Below are 22,525 nucleotides of genomic sequence, written 5' to 3' on the forward strand. Positions count from 1 at the left end.
CTGTAATATGCTTCCAATATAAAGAAAAACATTATGTCACTAAGAATAAAATAAATGAAATAAAATGGCAAGAAAAAATGTAAACTGTTCTTGGGTATGTTTGGTATAAACTAAATATTAACAGTATTTGAGACTCTTTTGGCTATTTTACTGAATTCTGTCCCAACAGAGGAAGCAATCGTAACTCCTCCTCTTAGATGAGCTGTCAAAAGATGAAATGACAGCTCCCTGTAGCAGAGTGGTGGGAAGATGACTTGAAGGTTCCTGGCAACAGTAACACTTTGTGGAAAAGACTGAGTTGCTCCAGGAAAAGAAAACTGCTGAGTCAAAGCTGAAAACTGAAGGTTCTCAGCAGAGGCAACAATTCACTGCTTTAACCAGCCCATGCCCCACCTCTCTGGCAAGTTCTAAAGGAGTCTGAGAATTCTGCCCAGAAGAGTAGGCAGCACTTAACAGTATCAGTTTGGACTAATAAGTCAAATGCCACTTCTTGACTTATTGCAGAGTGGGAGTTTATACAATCAAAGGGAAGAAATCCTAGAGGGAAGGCCAACTGAGAAAATGCTAGAACCTTGGAGCTTGAGCTCCTATAAAGGAGGACTGGGCCAGAACGGGAGAAAAGGACCGTGGTGACCGGTGGACTAGTCCATGCCTCTGCTTCCCATTTTGAAAAGTAATAAGAGCAACCCCAAGACTAGGGAATCTAGCTTTTCCTCCAATCACTTTGAATCTCAAAGTGAGGCTTTACCAGTTGAGCTTTCTAAAGCTCCTCGTGAGCCCAGACTAAAGCTACAGAATACCTGTACTTTTAAGATGTTCCTCTTCCAGGCCCTAGGCCCTTTCTCTTCACTAGGAGTTTTAGCTTTAAGTCATACTTCAGAGTCTCCAGGAATGACCCAGTGTGAGGACTGAAAGAACTCTTATGCTCTCTGGTCAACAAAGGCCAAACTGTACACAATATAAGCATTTGCCATTGAGACTATGGGGTGCTGCTAGCCTGCAAACTTCCCCAAATCATGGATTAACCCAGGGATTAAGCTGGGTTTTGGTATCTGAACACAGGCACAGTCAATAAATATGTAGTTTTAAAAAAATAAATTTCAGCTTATCAAGGTGGGCACTTTCCTCATTTGCAGACCAAACCCTTCAGTATTAACTACTACCTAGACCTAGTGTTGGTGGCCCTGACGCCACTGCTGGTGGGTAGGGATGCATCAGAACTCTGAGTGTTCACCACCAATGCCTTTCAGAAGTTCTCCTGCCCAGCATTTCTCAAAGTTTGGTTAGCAAACCACTTGGTTCAGAAGTACCCAATCCCACTACCCCACAAATATTAAAATGGCCCAGATCCACTCTGGTGAATCATAAGCACACAAGGGCTTGAGGAGCAATGCTCTAGCCATTTCTGGATAGAACTACTGGAACAAGGACAATCAACTGAGCATTACCATCTACATACTGCTACATCACCAAGAGAAGGCCTATCAAAAACTACCCTCAAATCTTTCAACCCAAGGATAGAAATACCAATGACAGTTAATGGACAATTCTGAAGTTCTAAGAGACCCAGGAGGGCATTTCTTTAAAGCAACTCATCATACTTGACTGTACATATATCAAAGGCATCATGTTTTGCTATGTAGAGTGAGTGACAGATGCCTACTAGCCCTATCTAGAGGTCGATGGCAGACTAATCTTCAACTAAATAGTGGTACTATTTCTAGTGATGAGTAGCTTTGTCAGTTTGTGTTATATCACTAAAATAAATTACTACCATTCAAGTGAGGCTTTTCTAATAACTCTCTTGTAAAAAGTAGCTCCCTAGAAATGAAGTTCAGATAAAAACATTCATACATTGTGGACCATGTGATGTTAGCCATGTAGACCTTTTTTGTACTGTGTAGATAAGACATTAATAGGCCCTTTCTCGTGGCACTTTTTCAGCCAAAGAATGGGCCTTTCAGAGTTAAGTAAACACCTGATGCCTCTTCCTCAAAACCACACAATGACAATGAAACAAAATAAAATAAACAAAAACGATTATCCACCATAGGATCCTTGCTCGTTTTCTATCGCTAAATAGAAGCAAACTCTTTTCTTAGCCAAGATTCAGAAAACCTTGAAACAACTCACCATCATAGTAAAACTTGACACTCTCTGGAAGAGGCTCATATGGTGGAGCAAATACGGGACCTTTATGTTCTAGGAATTTCCATTTGATGCCTTCAGGATAGCGCTCTTCTTCCCACCTTTAAAAGACAAGGCACAGCCTCATTTAGTGATCACCTTGCCTAATACAGAGATCATCGCCTATTAAATGCCAAACTATCTGCTCTATTGATGGGTACTCTGGAATGACTTCTGGGCCCCACATTTAAGGCCTGGATCAAAAGAACCAGTGTCCTCCACTTTGAAAAAGCCAACACTCGCAAGTAAGATGGAATACTCCAGCAAACAAAGGAAAAATACATTTCAACAGTTCAGTTCAAAAATACTGGATATAAGAGATCAACACTGAAGGAGCTCAACAACAAGTGAGGAATATGAAAATGGAAACAGGTGTATTGCCACAATGCTGTAATAGCATACATACCATAAAGGCATACAAGACAATATTTGCGTTGGTGATATGCAGGAAAAAGCCTCCTGAGAATGGAGATGTCAGATAAAGGTATAGAGGAAAACAACCCTACTGAAAGTCCGTAGTAGAACAAGAAGCCTAGGAAATAACAGTTAAGTTCAATTCGGGCATAATGAGTTTAAGGTACTTATGGGTTATCTGGAACTCCCTAGCAGACACTAATAAGTGAATCTAAAGCTCAGTGGAAACAACTTTTTAAGAAAACATTTTATTTTAAAAACGGTCAAACAGACAAAAACCAATGACAAACAATGAATACAACATACCCACCACCTCTATATTCAACAATTATTAATATTTTACTAAATTCTCTATTTCGGCTGAACCATTTCAAAGTTAACTGCAGTTTTGATACTTCAGCACTAAATATTTCAGCAAACATTTCTATAAAACTGATATTCCCCCATATAATTGTAATAAATACTTTTATCACATCTAATAAAATTACTAATTTCCTAGTATCATTCTAATATGCAATCCATTTTAAGCACTTCCCAACTATATCTATAATGTATTTTATAGACCAGGATCCAATTAAGGATCAGGTACTGGAACTGGTTGATTTGTCTCAAGTCTCTTTTTCTCTGGAATAGATAGACCTTCTCACCACTCTCACATTCACTTTCTAAGACCAATATTTTACACAAAGTTCAGAAATATCAAATAAAAATTACATGTATCAAACTGTATTGTAACAGCAGCATTACTATAGAATCAAAGTCAACATAACATGTTCAAATGACTTTCAACAAGGGTGCTTGAGACTATTCAACAGGGAAACAACCAAAGGTGGAAGCAACCCAAGTGTCCATCAGTCTTTTCAACAAAGGTGGTGGCAAAAGAAAAAAATTGGGCACTTATCTTATACTATATATACAAATTAATTCAAAACACACTAAAGACCTAAATATAAGAGCAAAAATATAAAACTCTTACAAGAAAACATGGAGAAAAGTTTCATGACATTGGATTTGGCAATGATTTCTTGGATATGATACCAAAAGCATAGGTGACAAAAAGAAAAACAAATTGGACTACATCAAATTTAAAAACCTCTGTGCATTCAAGAGAATGAAAACCCACAGAACAAGAGAAAATATCTGCAAATTATATATCTGATAAGAGGTTAATATCCAGAATATAAAAAGAACTCCTAACTCAATAACAAAACAAACAACCCACTTAAAAAATGGAAAAGGGATCTGACTAGACATTTTTCTCCAGAGAAGATATACAAACTGCCAATAAGCGCATGAAAAGATATTCATCATCACTAATCATTAGGAAAATGCAAATCAAGATCACAATGAGATACCACTGACACTCAACAGGAAGGCAGTAAAACAAAAAATAAGTGTTGGTGAGGATGTGGAGAAGCTAGTGCCCTTGTGTAATCCTGGTGGGAATATAAAATGGTATAGCCACTGTAGAAAACAGACAGTAAGGCTGTTCCTCAAAAAGCTAAACATAGAATCACCATATGACCAAGCAATCCCATTCCCAGGTATACACACAATATTCTAACACATACTTGTACATGAATGTTCATAGCAGCTCTCTTCACAACACCCAAAGGTGGAAACAACCCAAGTGTCCATCAACAGATGAATGGATAAATCAAATGTGCTATATACAATGAAATATTATTTAGCCTTAAAAAGGAAGAAAATTCTGACACATGCTACATCATGGATGAACCTTGAGGATATACTGTATGATTCTCCTTATGTGAGGTACCTGAGACGGGGGAAGAGGGGTGTGAAGAGTTATTGTTAAATGGGTGAAGAGTTTTAGTTTTGTAAGATGAAAATGATCAGCAATTGGTGATGAGTGCACAACATAAATGTACTTAATGCCATTGACTGTACACACTTAAAAATAGTTAAGACAGTAAATTTTATGTCATATATATTTTATCACAATTAAAATAATTTTTAAAAAACCAAAGTCAAGATTTAGTAAAATCTTAGACCTAGAAGGAGCATTAAAGATCCTCTCTAACCAACCTACCACTTTACAGATATGAAATTGGTAGGAACTCCCAACTAGTCATTAACATGCAAAGGCCTGCATACAGGAACCCAGCCAATCCTAGGGTCTGTAACTCTCCAAATTAGAGAAAATACATACATGTATATATGTATGTATATGAGAGCATTTGTAAGGATCCTATCTGTGGCAGTCACAGATTAACTGTGAAGGGATTGAGAACACCATTTTTTCCCTTATCCTGGGACTTGCCACCATTCTTCTCACCAACTCCAGTGCTTTTGAGCTAGGACTCCAAGCTGTTTATACAATTCTTATTTCAACATGTGTATCTTGAGGACCCATAGCAACTTCTTTACCATTTAAGCAAACTAAGATATTCAGAGACTCACTCAACACTAAACCTCAGTTTAAACAGAAAGTTAGAACATCTCTTCCAATAACCTGATGTTAACGGATTTAAAGTTAGTAATGTACAAATAAAAACAGTATTGGCCTTTTAGGCCTCCCATTAGTGCTAATGTTCCCCCCTAGAATTTACTAATAAAATCATGTACTTAGGCATCAAAACGTCTCTTTGGCAGCTTGACTTATAAATTTGAGCATCAATTTTATAATAAAATTTGCTTGAAAAGGGGAAGGTAGAAAAATGCTAGAAATGTGTGTAACACAGGAAAGCAAACTCCACATGCTATTTGAAATCAAGTTCCCTTGAAGTTAATGAGTTCCTAAAGTACAATGTAAAACTATTTAATTTTTAAAAATTCAGAAATAAGGGTTACATGCTAGAGCTTTCTAGAAGCTAATCTCTGAAATTAAGGGCAATTTTTCTGGTTTGAGGAGAATGTCAATAATCTGTATTCCATACATTTATTATTAATTGTGCATCCTGATCTTTCAACACTAAGTCCTTACAACATTATAGTCCTAACTCATTATATTTACCTTTTAACAGACTCAAAACTCCATTTAAAGTCACACCTAACACCAGTAATAAACTCCCCAGTTTCTACGTCTTTGTGAGGAATCATCTGTTAAGAATTAACTTGGGACTTATGTTCTAACAGGTCAGCCCTAATACAAAAGTATAGTTAACCCAACACAGTGCTGAAATCCTATAAAGCTAGAATGAGCAACAGTTAAAAATCAGGACATCTGGGATAAATAGGTTTTCATGGATGAGCCTGAGCATACTGCCACCACTTATAACACAGTTTCCATGGGAAAAATGCAATATATTAAAGAAACCAGAGGGAATAGTTTCCCATCCTCACAACTACCAAAGATAGAGGGAGATAAGGATCAGAATGTTTTTTTGTTTGTTTGTTTGTTTGTTTTTTTGCCAGGATGAACATGTCTGCAGACTATGGAGGGAAGCAAAAAACATCCGTACATTTGCCAAACTGGTAGTAAAGTCTGTAATTCTTTTTTAGCAGGATAGCAAGAGGAATACTAAAAATAAAATTATCTGCCATTTAAGTTCCCTGACAAGGCCATCAGTGGCAGTCACTGGGGACTGGACCACTAATCTCAGAATACAACAGGCAGCCTCTAGTTATCAGTTAAGAAGCTGTTTGTTCATTAATTCTTATTCTCCATTTCTAAAAACTTACAGTATGCCATTGAACATTGTGCTTGAAAAGAATGTGCAAAGTTTAATAATCAGACTTGAAAGAAGCATGCATTAGAAGCTATAGCAAAGACTGCTCATCCCCAAATGAACCATCTTGAAAACTAGCCAGGGTCTCCTTTATACAAAAGAAAGAATAAAACCCAAAAGTCGTGGTCTCTCAGAAATAATGTGTGACAACACTGATAAGGATTTCAACCACTAAAGCAAAATTACACTACTAGACCCCTCAAGGACACTTAATTCTACACATACAAGGCTGGGCTAGGATAAGGCTACATCTACCTTGGGCTCAACAAAAGCCAAAGCTCCAAAGGAAGAGGGGAGACAGCAGAGAGTTCCTGACGAGAAGGAAACTATTAGGCCATTAAATATGAAATGTCTGATTTTGAATCGAAAGTGTTGTTTATTATATCTCAAACAAGAAGTACAATTAATCAAAGTATGCGCCTAAACTACCAACACAGTTTTGCCATCTTAACAGTAGCTTGTTTATGCCAGCAGCAAAGAAGCCTAAAGAGCAAGTGGCGATGAAATCACAAATGGCGTTTTGTACAGCTTGTTGAGAACTGAATATTTTTCCTTGCAAGAAGCGGTTCAAAGCCTGGAAGAAGTGGTAATCAGTTGGTGCAAGGTCTGGTGAATACGCTGGATGACAGAGAGTTCCCAAATCCAGCCTCCGTAGTTCGAGCAGAGTTGTTTGTGCGACATGTGGTTGAGCACTGTCATGCAAGAGGCTTGGCCTGTCTCTATTGACCAATCTTGGCTCCTTAATTGCAAGCATCCTCATCATTTTGTCCAATTGGTTGCAGCAGACATCCACTGTAATAGACTGACCAGGTTTCATGAAGCTGTAGTGGATAATATCAGTGCTGGACCGCCAAACAGACACCATTAGCTTTTTTTGATGAATATTTGGTTTTGGACTATGTTTTGGCATTTCATCTTTATCCAACCAACGCGCTGAATTCTTGCAATTGTCAAAAAGAATCTATTTTTAATCACATGTAACAATATGGTGTAGAAATGGTTTGCCTTTATGTTGTGACAGCAAAGAAAGGCAAGCTTTGAAACGATTTCTCTTTTGATGCTCATTTAATTCATGTGGTACCCATCTGTCCAGATTCTCTACCTTGCCAATTTGTTTCAAATGGTCCAGTGTTGTTGGAATAGTAATGTTAAACCTTGCTGCAAATTCACGCATAGTCTGAGACGGATTCACTTCCACTACAGCTTTCAGCTCATCATTATCCACCTTGGTCTCAACTCACCCACGTGGCTCACTTTCAAAATTAAAATCACCAGAATGGAACTTCTCAAACCATTGACATACTGTGCGTTTGTTAGCCACATCCTTCCCAAACATTTTTATGATATTTCAAGCTGTCTGTACTGCATTGGTTCCATTATGGAACTCATATTTTTAAAAATGCACGAATTTTTTACTTATCCATGGTTTCATAAAAATTGCTCTAAAAATTTTTTTGAAAGATAATCAGAAGCCAAAATGTGCATTTGAAAGACTGAGGATGTGCCTTCACAATAAAAATAAAACAAGAAGTGTCAAAGTGAAATGTCAGAGATATCAACTGTCAAACTTAGTACTTAAGGAAACTGGACATTTCATACTTAATAACCTAATAATTTCTTCACTTAACAAGCATTTTTTAAGCACCAAGAACCCTGAGACCTACCAGACTGATGAATTACTAACTCTCCATTCTCTTAACTCCCAATAAAAACCCCTAATTTGCACTTCATTAAAACTCATAAAACCCTTTCAATAGTTTATGAACAAATTCTGGGAAAGATCACTGAAAATGTAAACGTTTGATTAGGTCCAAAGAAAAATGAAATAACAAGGAAAATAAAACCACATATTCTTTTGTTTTCTATGACTTCTGAAAAGATCCAGGAATCCTCTGTTCTGTGATCTTCCTTTTCTACACTTCCCTTTTAACACTATGATGTCACACCAACGTGCCAATCATACAGCTGTGTAGCCACATTTTTGCCACCTCTCTGGTCACTGCTCATTCCCCTTTCCTCAGAGGTGCTGGGGACATCCATGTTTTCAATTATAAAAGTCACAGAATAAATGCATGCACATGGGTCTGAAAGGTGACATACCAAACTATGAATAGCAGTTACCTCAAGGCCAGAAAGGTAAAATGGGAATGGAAGAAAGAGAGGTAAGGGACTTTCATTTTTATTCTAACTCATAAGTCTCTTCATCATTTAAAATTTTTCATCATAAACTGGTACAGGAAAATAGAAAATCTTAATCAAAGTATTAAAAAATACATGTTTATTTCAAAATTCTAAACACCAAAGTAGAAAATAAATGTTCCCCATCTAAACATACTTTTCAAAAGTAACCTCTGTTATGGCTGAACTGTCCTCCGTAAGGACTGTCTGAATCTTCACTCCCACAGGGAAGGAGAATGCCTGTTTTCTCATATTCACAACCCAAGATATTTTCATTTATTGATCTTTCTCCAATCTGAGAGATATTAAACACAAACATCACCATTTGCTATTTTTCTTTGCATCTCTGATTACTTGTGAGGTTGACCACATTTTAAGATGTTCATTAACTGTTTATCATCTTTAATAAATTGCCTATACCTTACTTTTCCATTAGACTGCTTCTTTCATATTTGTTTTTTTGTAAGGGATATTAGGAATATCCTATTTTTTTCATATTAGGAATATTAGCCCTTTCTATTGCAAATATTTTGCCTTAGGATTTTTTTTTTTTAAGAGACAGGGTCTTGGGCCGGGTGCGGTGGCTCACGCCTGTAATCCTAGCACTCTGGGAGGCCGAGGCAGGTGGATGGTTCGAGGTCAGGAGTTCAAGACCAGCCTGAGCAAGAGCGAGACCCCATCTCTACTAAAAAAAAAAAAAAAAAAAAAAATAGAAAGAAATTATCTGGACAGCTAAAAAAAATATATATATATATATATATATATATATATAAAATTAGCTGGGCATGGTGGCACGTGCACGTAGTCCCAGCTACTCGGGAGGCTGAGGCAGGAGGATCGCCTGAGCCCAGGAGTCTGAGGTTGCTGTGAGCGAGGCTGATGCCACGGCACTCTAGCCCGGACAACAGAGCGAGACTCTGTCTCAAAAAAAAAAGCTTAAAAAAAAGAGACAGGGTCTTGCTCTGTCACCCAGGCTGGAGTGCAGTGAAGCTCACTGCAGCCTCAAACTCCTGAACTCAAGTGATCCTCCTGCCTCAGCCTCCTGTGTAGATGGGACTACAGATGTGCACACCATGCCTCACTAATTTTTAAATTTTTTGTAGAAACAGGGTCTCACTATATTGCCCAAGCTGACCTCAAACTCCTGGCTCAAGTGATCCCCTCACCTAGGCCTCCCAAAGTAATTGTGTGAGCCACTGCAGCCAGCCAGGATTTTTTTTTAATGGCATGAAACTGTCTGCCATACGGAAAATTTCAATTTTGATGTGTCAAATTTATGAATCCTTTACTTATGGCTCTAGTTATGTCTTCCTTCAGAACATCTTCACTATTCTACAATTACAAAACTATTCACCCTAGCTTTTTTGTGGAGGTTTCTGCTGTTATTTTAACAAACAGGCAGTTTTCCCAATGTGAGTTATAGAATAATCCCTCCTTTTCTTAATTTTAAAGGTATCTGCACTTTCTCCATATGCTAAATTCTCATCTATATATAGGTCTGCTTCAACAGTCCATTCTGTTTAGGGTGGTAGAACCTAGTTTTGAGACCCAATAGATTTAGAGCCAGTTAATGATTTTAATAGGACCTGCAAAACTTATTTCAGAACGTTATTCTAGAGAGAATATTTTCCCCCAAATACCAGGCTATTAATTTTAACAATTCAATACTCTTGCTTAATTAAGTTGTGCAATAAAAGAGGTGATATTTTAATCCAGTGCTGAGATGTTACCATTTCCACTTCTGCTCCTCTTCTTTCTTCGGCTTCTTTTTCTTGTTATCTGGCTCAGGAACTTTTTTATCTTTACTCTTGGGTTTTTTCAATTTACCATCCTACAAAGAAACATCATGAGAAAGTACTTAAAAAAGGACTGATCACACTTCTGGAGATAGTTTTGGGGGGGTCATTAGAAACAAAAACTGTAATTATGGAGTATTAGAACTGCAGAAGATCTTAGGTCCATTTTTTCATTTGATCTATGAATAAAAACTTACTGATAGTTTGCTCTAGAGCAGTATTTCCCAAAACTTCCTGACAACTGACTACTAGAGAAAGTAGTTTAAAACACTCACTCTGCAGGGCAAGAGCCTGGCAAACTGTTTTATAACCTCAGAGGAGTTTGTGAACTCTTCATTTTCCTTTGTCCTACCTATTCAATATAATATAAGTTATTATTCAGCAAGTTTTATATAGCAATGAAGAGTGGTTTAACCATCTCAAAATGAATTACAGAATGGCGGAGCTGGAAAGCACTGTATGGACAGGTTGGTTTGACCTCCTCTGGTTACAATCAAGACAACTTTGAAACAGAGGATTTGTCCCTTGATCAAAGTCATATAGCTACTATTAACTACAATGAGAGCCTAAATTTATGAGTAAAAAAAAACAATGTGACTCCGGAATGACTGAAATAAACATTCTAGACCTCATGATAGGATGGCAATCAAGATGGGAATAAACACAAGGTCTATAAGCAAATGACTTTTAGGGCAGGAGGGAAGGGGAAAGTATGCAGTACCACCCATATCTTAAAATAGGCACGGAGAACATAAATGTGTAAGTATGTTTGTGAAGAGAAGGCACTTAAAGGATCGTATCAATTCATATGTTTACTATTTATGCTGACACACACCACAGGAAAGGGAAATGTTTTTCAGTTAAGACATTCTCTGAACAGCTTCTGAACAGGCATGCAGATGGCCCCATCAGGAAACTACTGGCTACATTGTATGTTTTCAAGCCTCAAATTGGGATAATCAGTCACTGAGAGACTTCAGAACAATTCCCAGAAATGGAAAAAAAAAAACAAAAACATAGTTGGTGAGTGAGGTTTAATGATGGATCCTGCCATCTGGGGTCCCTGCCACAATAACACTGTGTATTAATTTGCAGTCTTTCAGCCAGCTTCCCCACCTACCCCCAATAGGGGAAGGGTTGCTAAGTAGAATAGTCAGAAAATGAAGTCAACCATTCTTTTCTCCCAATGGTTTAACAAACTCAGAGAAAAGGTATTATTTTGCATAACTGCAACATAAACACAAAAGTAATAGTAACACATGGAGAACTCAAGTTTTATAATTCTTTACTGACTAGTCTGTACTGACTACATGAAAGTGGAGTGACTGGCTAATACAATCACTACTCAACATTTCACTCTCAATTTCTTGAATTAGCCCTCATTAACTTGAACTTCTGCCAAAAACAGACCAGTAGTCAGAAAAACTACAATTTTCTAAATTCAGGACCTTGATCATCTCTCTATGGTTAACCTAAATCATTAATATTAGTAATGTGATTTCATTAAAGACCTTTCTTCTCCCTCCTTGTGGAACTAAAGTATCAGCAAAGTCCCAGAGGGCAGGATACTATGGTAGCTGGTGTGCTGGCTCTGAAATCAGACTGCACGGGATCAAATTCTGGCTCTACCACTTAGTTGCTATGTGGGTTCAGACAAATGATTCAACCTCTCTATATGGTTTCTGCTTCAGCAAAATGGAGATAATAGTAGGGATATTTATCTCTTAGGGTCATTAAAGGATTAAATGAAATGATACATCTAGAAAGCATACAGAATAGTGCTTGGCACACAGGGAACATCCATTCGTTTAATTGTGATCATTACTATTATTCTTACTACTATGATAAATTATGCTTTTATGACACTCTACTACTTACTACCATTCTCTTCTTATTGCTGGTACTTCAAGCTATCCACTTTACACTTGAGGACCCATTTGCCCACAATAGGGGCTAACCTCAAACACAGAGCTAAGAATTCACCCAACCCCTTCTTCTCTTAGGAGAGTGCAAGATTTAAGACTCCTGTGAATTTGTGACATCTTTCCTTGAATTACTCGCTAACAACCATTTAGTATAAGAACTCTAAAGTGTCAAAAAGAGGAACCATATTATTCTATTTTCATTGTATTTATTTATTTATTTTTAGACATCAGGTTTTGCTCTGTTGCCCAGGCTGGAGTGCAGTGGCACAATCATAGCTCATTGGAACTTCAAACTCCCAGGCTCAAGCAATCCTCCCACCTCAGCCTCTAAGTAGTTAGGACTACAAGCATGTGCCATCAAACTCAGCTCATTTTGTTTTATTTTTGTAGAGAGACAGGGTGTCACCACGTTGCCCAGGCTGGTCTCAAACTCCTGGCCTCAGGCGATCCTCCCATCTTGGCCTCCCAAAGCGCTGGGATTACAGGCATGAGCCACTGTGCTTGCCCCTTATGCTTCTATTTTAAATCTACCCCAAGCATCAAAAACAACCCTTAGGTACTTAAATCGAACTGAGTTGTTTTTTTTTTTTTGTTTTTTTTTTTTGAGACAGAGTCTCACTTTGTTGCCCAGGCTAGAGTGAGTGCTGTGGTGTCAGCCTAGCTCACAGCAACCTCAAACTCCTGGGCTTAAGCGATCCCACTGCCTCAGCCTCAGCCTCCCGAGTAGCTGGGACTACAGGCATGTGCCACCATGCCCGGCTAATTTTTTCTATATATATTTTTAGTTGTCCAGATAATTTTTTTATTTCTATTTTTAGTAGAGACGGGGTCTCACTCAGGCTGGTCTTGAACTCCTGACCTCGAGTGATCCACCTGCCTCGGCCTCCCAGAGGGCTAGGATTACAGGCATGAGCCACCGCGCCCGGCCAAACTGAGATTTTTAAGTAAGGTTATAGGCCAAGAGGAGAAAGAAGAGAAAAGAGCATGTTTCCAGACAGAGGGAAGAGCATGTACTTCATAAAGCACTGAAGCATGAAAGAATGTTGTAGGAAAGAAACAAAGGAGGCCAGTGTGACTGGTACAAGGTGAGCTAGACAAGAGGCACAAGATGAAGAGAGGCACAAGATCCAGAGGCCAGAATGGGAGGAGTTGTGGTAAAGAGTTTGAGTTTCATCCTATGTCCAAGGGGCACCCATTAAAGGACTTTAAATAGGGATAGTTATCCAAAGTAAGTGATGAGTATAGATAATGGAGAGCACTTTCAAAAAAATCCTTAGGAAAATTTTTTCAGGGTTGTAAGCCAAAATGTGGCTTCTTGTTAACAGTTCCTCTGTATATATGAAGACAGCATAGTTTCTCCAAGAACATCAGTTGCCAGCATAGCTATGGGTAGACAGACACCCAGAAATGTTACGAGTGGAATCATTGCTGGTTGTGGTTAACTTAAGACACACTGGGGACTCAGAGAGATCTTAATCCTAACAGTGCCACAGCCACCACTTGTGTGTAAATTTTTTTTCCCAATGTTAATACTAGAACAAACCAATAAATTCCTAAAACTCATATCTTCAAAAGTTGTTTTATGGAAAACTCCCACTTTCAAACAAGCCCCAAGGGGCTTAAAGTCTCTTTACTAACCTCTTCTTCCTCTAGTTTTCTTTTCTTCTCCTTCTTGCTATCTTCTGTTTTAATTTTCTTAGGTTTATAATCAGCACTAGAAAGGGGAACATGAATATACAGTTAATACAATTATGACTCAGGAGTTCTCACCCATACATAGGATTAGGACCTCCAAACTCTTGGAAACCTCCATGGTAGTTGTGGCTGCTGTTATTCTTGTCTGGCATTCTATGATCAAGAGTAACAGAAGTAGACAAAGTAAAGATGGCCAGAACAAGCACCAAGAGTCATAACCTTACATAGAACAAAACAAACCACTTATACTACACATAGGCTTGGAAGCAAAGTGGGATGGAAGAATATAGAGAGAGAAATAAACACCATTATATGATGGAAGTCTGGGAACCAAATGCATAGCACAATGGCTACCACACAGTAATAATGTCCTCGAAAGAGGAAGAAAGAAATTCTATAATGCATGAATACAAATACGAGTTCATCACTAAGTATGTCCCTTCTCTGTTTCCACCCACTTTCTACCGTGTTTTATAGATTCCGGGAGCATAATAAGCTGTATAAGACTGAAAATAATGAATAGAATTTAATCTCACTGATTAAATCTAGAAAAGAGGTACATGTAAGTCTCAGATAATCATTTTAAGAGCAGTTTTATTACTTCTATACACTGAAACTTCACTCAGAATATATTGACAAGAACAGACTCTAGGAGAAATCTACCTGTGTGGCAGGCAACGATAAAGTAACTTAAATATTCTTCATAAATTCTATATTATTTGAAATTTCTACAAAAAATATACATTGCTTTTTTAATAAGAAAAATTTATATATTCTTCATGTAAGCTTCAGGTATGTTACTCATTTAATTAGCAAACCTCACTTCTTGTAATTCAAAGAGAAATCAGTCACCCGGTCCATTAATCACAAATTCCAAATGAGTAAAAGCCATTTAATACACTTTCTCTGTGTACTATAATTCCAAATGAATAAAAGCCAATTAATAGTTTCTCTGTGTACTATAGAGAAATACATCACATTTATTCTTTAAACAATTCCTTTTTGTTTTCAAAAGTCAAAGTATTAAGAAATACTCACTCATCGTCATCTCGAGGTCTCTTCAATGGCTTTATATCCTCTTTAGGAGAAACAAAATAGCCATCATCTTCAGGTTCATCTTTAACTTGTGGTGGACTAAACAGAAAAAAAAATTGCTAGTCACTGAGTGCTAGAACATCTACATTATATTAAGTAATACAAAGTAGGGATATATCGTCTCACTGAAAAGAAGCTAGTATTAGGATAATAACATACATATAAAGATTTTCCATGAGCACTTTTTTCATTTAATGATCACTACACAACCCTGTGAAGTAGACAGTACTGTCCTCATTGTACAGATGAACGGGCAATACCAGGAGTCGGGATCAGGACTCCTTATTTCAAGTCAGCATTCTTTCCCACTGTATCTTAGCTGCCTTTGCGAGGATGACCCAAACCACCACAGGGAATGGCCTCCCTACACAAAGCTGCCATCTGTGAAGGGGCCCAAGGGATAAGCATCCAGACTCAGCTGCAAAGTATATTCCACAGGGTTTCAACAGTAGACAACGCACACCACCACCAACAAGCATAGTGGATCCTCTTGTGGTAGAATTTTAATGTTTAAAGAGTTTAGCTCTTCTTACGTCAGCATACTTCCCAAATGCCCACTTCTACAGCTATTCCTTCTCCCCCTCAAATTACTGACACAGCCCTAAGGGTCCAAAAGGCAAAAAACAATGCCACTTACTCAACTAGTTAAATAAATGCTAGACCCTAAGATTGTTATAGGTGAAGGTAAAAACATGTGGGAAGGGTTTCTAAGCCTGACAGGAAGTCCTAAAACAATTTACCAGAAAACTGTGTTCCAATAAAGCATCTAGATTTTTTAAAAAGACATACACACAAGCTAGCAAACATTCCAGAAAAGTGTCAAAGAAGGCTGTGTTCCTAATCTAACCCAGAAGGTCTGAAAATGAACTATGACTACACTGAAAATGAACTATGACTACACACCAAGTCCAAAGAGTCTATTCAGATTTTAGTATTAGTTTAGCAAACATCCTAGGCAGTCTCTTGGCAGAGATTAACCACCTTATGCCTCAATCACTATCTCATAAATCAGAATTCCTAAGGCAGCTCGCAGCTCTAATGCTTCCGGAATTTTATTATTCTGCATTCCCAAAACAGTCATAAAACATGCCTGAAGAGGGCACCTGCTTCTCCTTGTCTAAATAACCCAGAATACATGGCACAATTTTCAAAAACTTTATCAAATGAAACTGAAAGTTCAAAGTTTGAAGTAAGCAAAATTTCCAAAACGTTTTGTCCTAGTCAATAACACAAACACTTCCAGGAAATAATAAATCCATTCTTTCAGTGGAGAGAGTAAGATTGACTGTAAATATTTAATTTCTTGAAACTAGAGGAGACCTTTGAACTTTTTTAGGGAATTGAGGCTGACAAGGAAAACAGAATCATAAAAGCAGAATTATTACAGAAGTGACCTCTAGATAGTGCACATTTTTCTCTCCTTCTAGAAAAGAGATAACATATTTTTACTGAAACCTACACCCATTCCTAAAATGTAGGTCATGTAAGCTTCAACATGTGAGCTTCACAACATTACTAAGGAAGGAATTCAAAGGAGGTGATTTTTCAGGAAACTCCATAATTACTACCAACTATGGAATTTCTTATTAGAGTGATGAAACATTCTGAAATTAGACAGTGAGGAGGTTGCACTATCTTGTGAATATACTAAAAACCAAAACTACATACCTTAAAAAGGCAAATTTTGTGGTATGGAAATTATATCCCAATATTTTAAATTCTCTTCCTGCCAACCTTCTCCACTCACAATAACCTTCTGGGAAATGTGCTGGTCAGTCTTGCTACATTGGTACTCTAGAAATGCTAAAGTTGGCTTAGACCAAGTCCTCTTACTGATAACTTCCTGGGAACCACCAAGGTGGCCAGGTCAGTGTGTTCTGGGTAAGCTCAGACAATACAGACAGCTGGCCTACTGGGTGCCCAGAGAAAGGGATGCAAACGCAGTGCAAGTCTTACCTAGAGAAGCCATTTTCCTTCTCCTTCTTTATTTTTGCATCCCCAGAGGCTCTAACCTGCAAAGTAAAACAACAGTAACTGATTAGTACCTTAAAAGGACTAAATTTGAAGAAACCTCTCTCTTATTTGAGAATATGTAGCATAAACTCTTGGGGCATCTTGACCCCAGATTGGCTCTTCGTGTTAGCAAAACTAAATGGATGAACTAAAGGTCCTGACATTTTTTCAAGATTTGTTTTTGACCATTCTTCAGGATGAAACAGTCTGACTAACTGAGAAAGGGTTCCCTTTAAAATGGTGGCTTTTTACCTTAAAATGATGGCAGGTGTCCTTTCTGCAATAAATATATTCCACTACTCAGGGATCTGCCATTGGCAGTGCAGAGCAGAAACAAAAACATAAAAAAAGAAGGAATAGTCTACTATCTCCTGCCTTCTCTGATTTAGGCAAAGTATACTCACTTTCCCCTTCTCCTTCAACTTCCCACTTGCTAGACTTATCAGAAACTCTAGATCTTTCCAAAGATCTTCATATATATGCATATGTGCCGTGTGTGTGTGTGTGTGTGTGTGTGTGTATATGCGTGCGCGCGCGCGCGCGCACACACACACACACACACACACTCAGAGTACCTCTGGAAGGCTACAAAACATAAACAGTGATTGCCTCTAGGAAGGATGGGAGACAGTGAGTCAGGGGTAAAAGGGAGATGTCTTCTTCACCATATTCTGTATTTTACATAATGTCTGAATTTACCAAGTACCAACCTTACTTTTTTAAAAACTAAAAACAATCTTTTTTGAAAAGAGTATATACACAGTACTATTCATTCCCAGCCAGGTGAGCCTAGCCATTTCAAGAAGGCTTGCAATGGTTACGCTGGAACCAAAAGCCACAAAAGGCACCAGCATCACCACATTTTCACTCAGGAAGAAACTTCAATCAATAAAAGACCAACAAGGCATTAAGCCTTCTCCCAAAAACAGAATTAATTTTCCCTAATAAAGAAAACTGCCATTTCTAAAAACCCCTACATCCTTAATTTATCCATTGGCAATACAGAGTAAATAATAATAATATGGATAGACTTGGTACTATGAGACATATGGTGGTAAAGGGCTTGGTTTTCATAGTTTAAGTTTTATACAGTAAGGTTGGCTTTAAAGTCTCCTGACAGAGACCTTTTCACTCCAAGGCCAAAAGATCTTACTATGCAATGAAGGTACTTTGAAAGGGTAAACAAAATAAAAGTACATCCTACATCCCTTCCTCCCCCACTGGAAAGTTCTGTACCTTTTCCTCCTTTCGTTTTTCCTTGTCTCTGTCCTTGTGTTTGTCTTTATGCTTTTCTGAGCTTCCATCTTTGTGTTTGGTTTTCTCTTTCTCTTTGTGTTTCTTTTCAGAATCTTTATGTTCACTGTGAAAAGACACAAATGGTTGGCCCAGAGGAGGGACCACAAGAGTTCATTTCACAAGATCAACTGACAAGATACACTAAGATAACATGAACCATGGAAACTCACAGTGTTTTAAACAAACAGTCCTAACAGAAGGTTCAAGTAGAGGCTCTTGTCTACATCAGACTTTATTTTGCTCGATATTTTTATTTTTGTGAAGAAACAGAAACAGTCATTATAAACACACTAGGACATACTAAAAAAGTGACTAAAAATACATGGCAGGTCCAGCGTACTTATTCAACATTCTACCAGCTAAAAAATACAATGAAAGCTCCAACTTGAAGCTTTCACATCATTCACATCTGATGTGAAGGGGTTAAAACCCCTTCACCAAAAATGTACTTGGTGGCTCTGTACCAGACTTGAGACATATCACATATGTAGCCAAGCCAGAGCTTTGTGGAGTAAATAGCCCAACATAGTGGATGTTTCCTTCTAGTTTTAACTAGGAAAAGCTAGTCACAATTCTAGGTGAGGCTTATAAATCCTGGTAGGTCCTTTCCTCATAAGAAAAGACCCATCTGAAAGCAAAAGTATGAACACACTCTGCTAAAGGTTTTTATTTATCATTTTATTTATATATGTGTGTGCGTGTGTATGTATATATATATATAGAGAGAGAGAGAGAGAGAGACAGGGTCTTGCTCTGTTGCCTGGACTATAAGAGTAGAATGCACTGGTGTCATCATAGCTCACTGCAATCTCAAACGCCCGGGCTCCAGCGATCCTTTTGCCTCAGCCTCCTGAGAAACAGTGACTTACAGGACTGTGCCACACCTGGCTAATTTTTTCATTTTTTGTAAAGATGGGATTTCGCTGTTGCCAAGGTTAGTCTCAAACTCTTGTCCTCAAGCGATCCTCCTGCCTCAGCTTCCCAAAGAGTTAGAATTACAGGTGTGAGCCACCACCTCACTTTTAAAGGAGTGTGCAGGTATACTGGTAGCACTGTAAAAAGACATTGCTTTTTTGGAAAGCAAAATATGACATTATAAGGCAGGAGCCATTAAAATATTCATACCTTCTTACCCTGGGATCTAGCTCCTGGAAACTTCTCTTAGGAAAATACCATTACATACAAAGATGTTCATTTTGGTGCTTCCCTTAATAACCAAAGACAAAAACAAACAAAAAGCAAGAAAGTAGACATAACCTAAATGACTAACAGGAGGGGAAACTGTAATATATCAAATCATGTAACTATTATGCTGTAATTCTTGAGTACTACAAATATACATGAAAAATGTTATGACACAAATGGAAAAAGGAGTATATAAAATGACTGTAAATATTAATATATAAAAACATGCATTTGGACAGAGACTAAAAAGCAATAAGCAAAACCACAAGCTGTAACTTAACGGAGCACAGTTTCCTTCAGTGCACTGGAGCTGGCAGTTAAGGAGCCTTGCTCACTGCACTAACCAATGCAGAGGAGATGTAAGACTTTACCAGCAATGAGTTCATTAGGCTATATCCATCTTGTGAAGTTTGCTCTAAACGGATACCTGGCTGACTATACAGAACATCAAAGAAGGAGAAACAAATGATGGCACCAAGTTGGGCAGAGCCACAGAATCCACAACAAGAGGACATCTGCAGTCACACACTGTGCATAAAAGTAGCTGCAACTTGAGACAAGCACTTGGATTATAAATGAGCTGAAACTCTTAAGAAATCCAGCCAGGAGTACAGAGGGTCTAGTAGAAACAGGACTACATGTTTAGGAAAGATCCGGGTACTAGCAAAGATGAAAAAAAAAAACAGTGCCCACTTACCCTTATTTATATATTCCTCTCTCTATATGGCTCTTGTTAAGCTGTGCCACACATTTAAATAGCAAGTTTCTATATGACTGAAATTCTAAGACTCATTACGGCACAGCATGCTGGATGCACGTGGTGACCAAGTTTTCCCACCATGCTTTTTGTTCTTGACATCAGTATGATGTCACTCTACTCAATGTGTTCCCAAAATCTGTGTTTCTATTAATACCAAAATGCAATGTTTTATCAAAAAATGTATTCTTTAAAACTAAAGTTTTAAAAAAAAAAAGTCTCCCAATTGCATTAGCACTCTCACTACCAGTTCTCATTAATTTTTCCTGCTTTAGAATGAATGGTGAAATAGCAAGGCTGCTGAGATTGCAACTGATTCTTCAGGAGTTTACACATATGTATCATAGGTACATGGTTTAGATATTACCAGCAAAATGTTTAAGCTTACTACTCCATTATAAAAGCACTACAGTTTTGTTTTGTTTTTTAAAAATCATCAACTCTAAGAGGAATTAATGGTCATCTCTATAAGTTTTTGCCTAAAAGCAAAAACTCAGGGAATAATTAAATCCCTAATACTGACGGATGAATATATACACCTCCCACCAAGTATGAAAATAAACAACCCTACTCTCTCTAAGCAAGCATTGTACCTGGTGTCTTCACATACTTTATTTCAATCAATACTCAAGACACTCCTGTTATCCCCTTATACAGATTTACAAACAGAGGAGACAGTGGTTGAAAGACTTACTCAAAGTTACAGTGTTAGAGAAAAGCAAAGCTGGGATTTAAGTTTAGTATTTCCATCTCCAAGTTCACAGTAACTTGCACTACTTTGATGCCATTACATTTCCACTAAATTGATACCTACCACTTAAGGTCAACCGGTGTTACAGACAAGTGCACAGTGAGTTTGAGATCTGATGTATTTCTGTCATAACTGTATTGTAGCATCAAGTAGAAACTCTACAGAATAGAGACCTTGGATACTTGAAAGAATAAAATCTTGATTGCTTTTTTTCTGTTTGTCCCCCCATTAAACTATAAATGGCTGATTCAGGGATCTAAGTTCAGGAACATTCCATCTTCCTTTCCGTTCCACACCCACCGCCTCCCTTGTTCTCTTTCTCAATGAAAGCAATTCTTAGGACATTATTAGTGTCTGTTTCACTAGAAAACTGGCTTTCTGGTCTTTTAGCAATCACAACATGGTCAACTACAAGTGGACACACAGCCCTCCAATTTTTAGCTTTGCTGTTCATTACTACACCAAACAAAGATCAGGGGAAAGGAATCAACAAACGACAAGCAACAAGACAGTATCCAGGCCTTTTCGGGAAAGCCAAAAAAGTCTACGCGATACTTCCTCTGCCTACTAACAAGAGGGAAATCTATACAGGAAATTCAAAGTTCCTGCTAGAGTAGTAACTCCCTTTGTAGGTCATAATTAACCAAAGTCCGGAATGTGAGCTATAATCCTGACTTTCCAAAGGAAACCAAACCAAACTCTCCTCTACTCCCAATTGTTTAAACATAAAGCAGGTTTGGATTTTTATACTAGCTGAGCTCAGGTGATTTAGGGTTAAGGACAGTTTGTGATACAAGGCATTACATGGAAGACTGTTAGAAATTTGGGTTTCTGAAGCCCTACCAGGCCTCTGAACAGAATATTAACATCTCTACTCATCAGGTGCTGTAACTGTCCCTGCCTCCAGAAATAGCAGAGTATCCAGGAATCCAATCCTCATCCATAACCCCCACGCTGGCAGGAGCACTGGCAAACAGCAAGGCCCACTGCCACTCTTTCCTAGGAATCTATCTGAAAGAAGTAGCAGAGGCACTGGGGGACAAAGTCCTATAATACAGAAGTATGTCCAAGGTTGTGCCATAAAAGTCAGAAACAGGATTTGGCCAGTGTAGAAAATGGAGCCAATGTGGGGTCAGTCAGGCTGACTCATCATCAGAGATTTTCTAACATGTATGACTTTTTCCAAAAGGCTTAAGATGAGCTTGACCTTCATGGTGGCTTAAAGAGCTGCATCTTTTCCATTGATGGTGAGATGATGGAAATTCTGACCAGTGCATAAAAGAAGTTCGTGTTATTGACTGCTTGTTTCAAAAGACATTACCCTTGTCTTTATACTTTTTTTTTTTTCTTCTTATTTTGTTTTGTTGAGATAAGATCTTGCTCTGCTACCCAGGCTGGAGTGCAGTGATGCAATCACGGCTCACTGTGGCCTCAAACTCCTAGGTTCAGGTGATCCTCCTGCCTCAGCCTCCTGAGTAGCTGGAACTACAGGTGCGCACCACCATGCCTGGCTAATTTTTTTGTTTTTTGTAGACACAGGGTTT

At 38.1% G+C, this 22,525-nt stretch overlaps 1 protein-coding gene across 1 annotated transcript in view; it reads right to left on the reverse strand.

Annotated features, from left to right (window-relative positions):
- TOP1 (DNA topoisomerase I) overlaps window positions 1–22,525 on the reverse strand; it is a 90,045-nt gene that overhangs the window by 27,311 nt on the left and 40,209 nt on the right. The window contains exons 4-9 of the mRNA XM_045529316.1: window positions 18,229–18,352; window positions 16,936–16,991; window positions 14,923–15,018; window positions 13,828–13,903; window positions 10,199–10,299; window positions 2,134–2,249 (exon numbers count right to left, since the gene is read on the reverse strand). Of these exons, the coding sequence (XP_045385272.1) occupies window positions 2,134–2,249; window positions 10,199–10,299; window positions 13,828–13,903; window positions 14,923–15,018; window positions 16,936–16,991; window positions 18,229–18,352 (569 nt within the window). The remainder of the gene's footprint in view (window positions 1–2,133; window positions 2,250–10,198; window positions 10,300–13,827; window positions 13,904–14,922; window positions 15,019–16,935; window positions 16,992–18,228; window positions 18,353–22,525) is intronic.

This window comes from Lemur catta, chromosome 17, assembly GCF_020740605.2.
Source record: "Lemur catta isolate mLemCat1 chromosome 17, mLemCat1.pri, whole genome shotgun sequence".
Lineage (NCBI taxonomy): Eukaryota > Metazoa > Chordata > Mammalia > Primates > Lemuridae > Lemur > Lemur catta.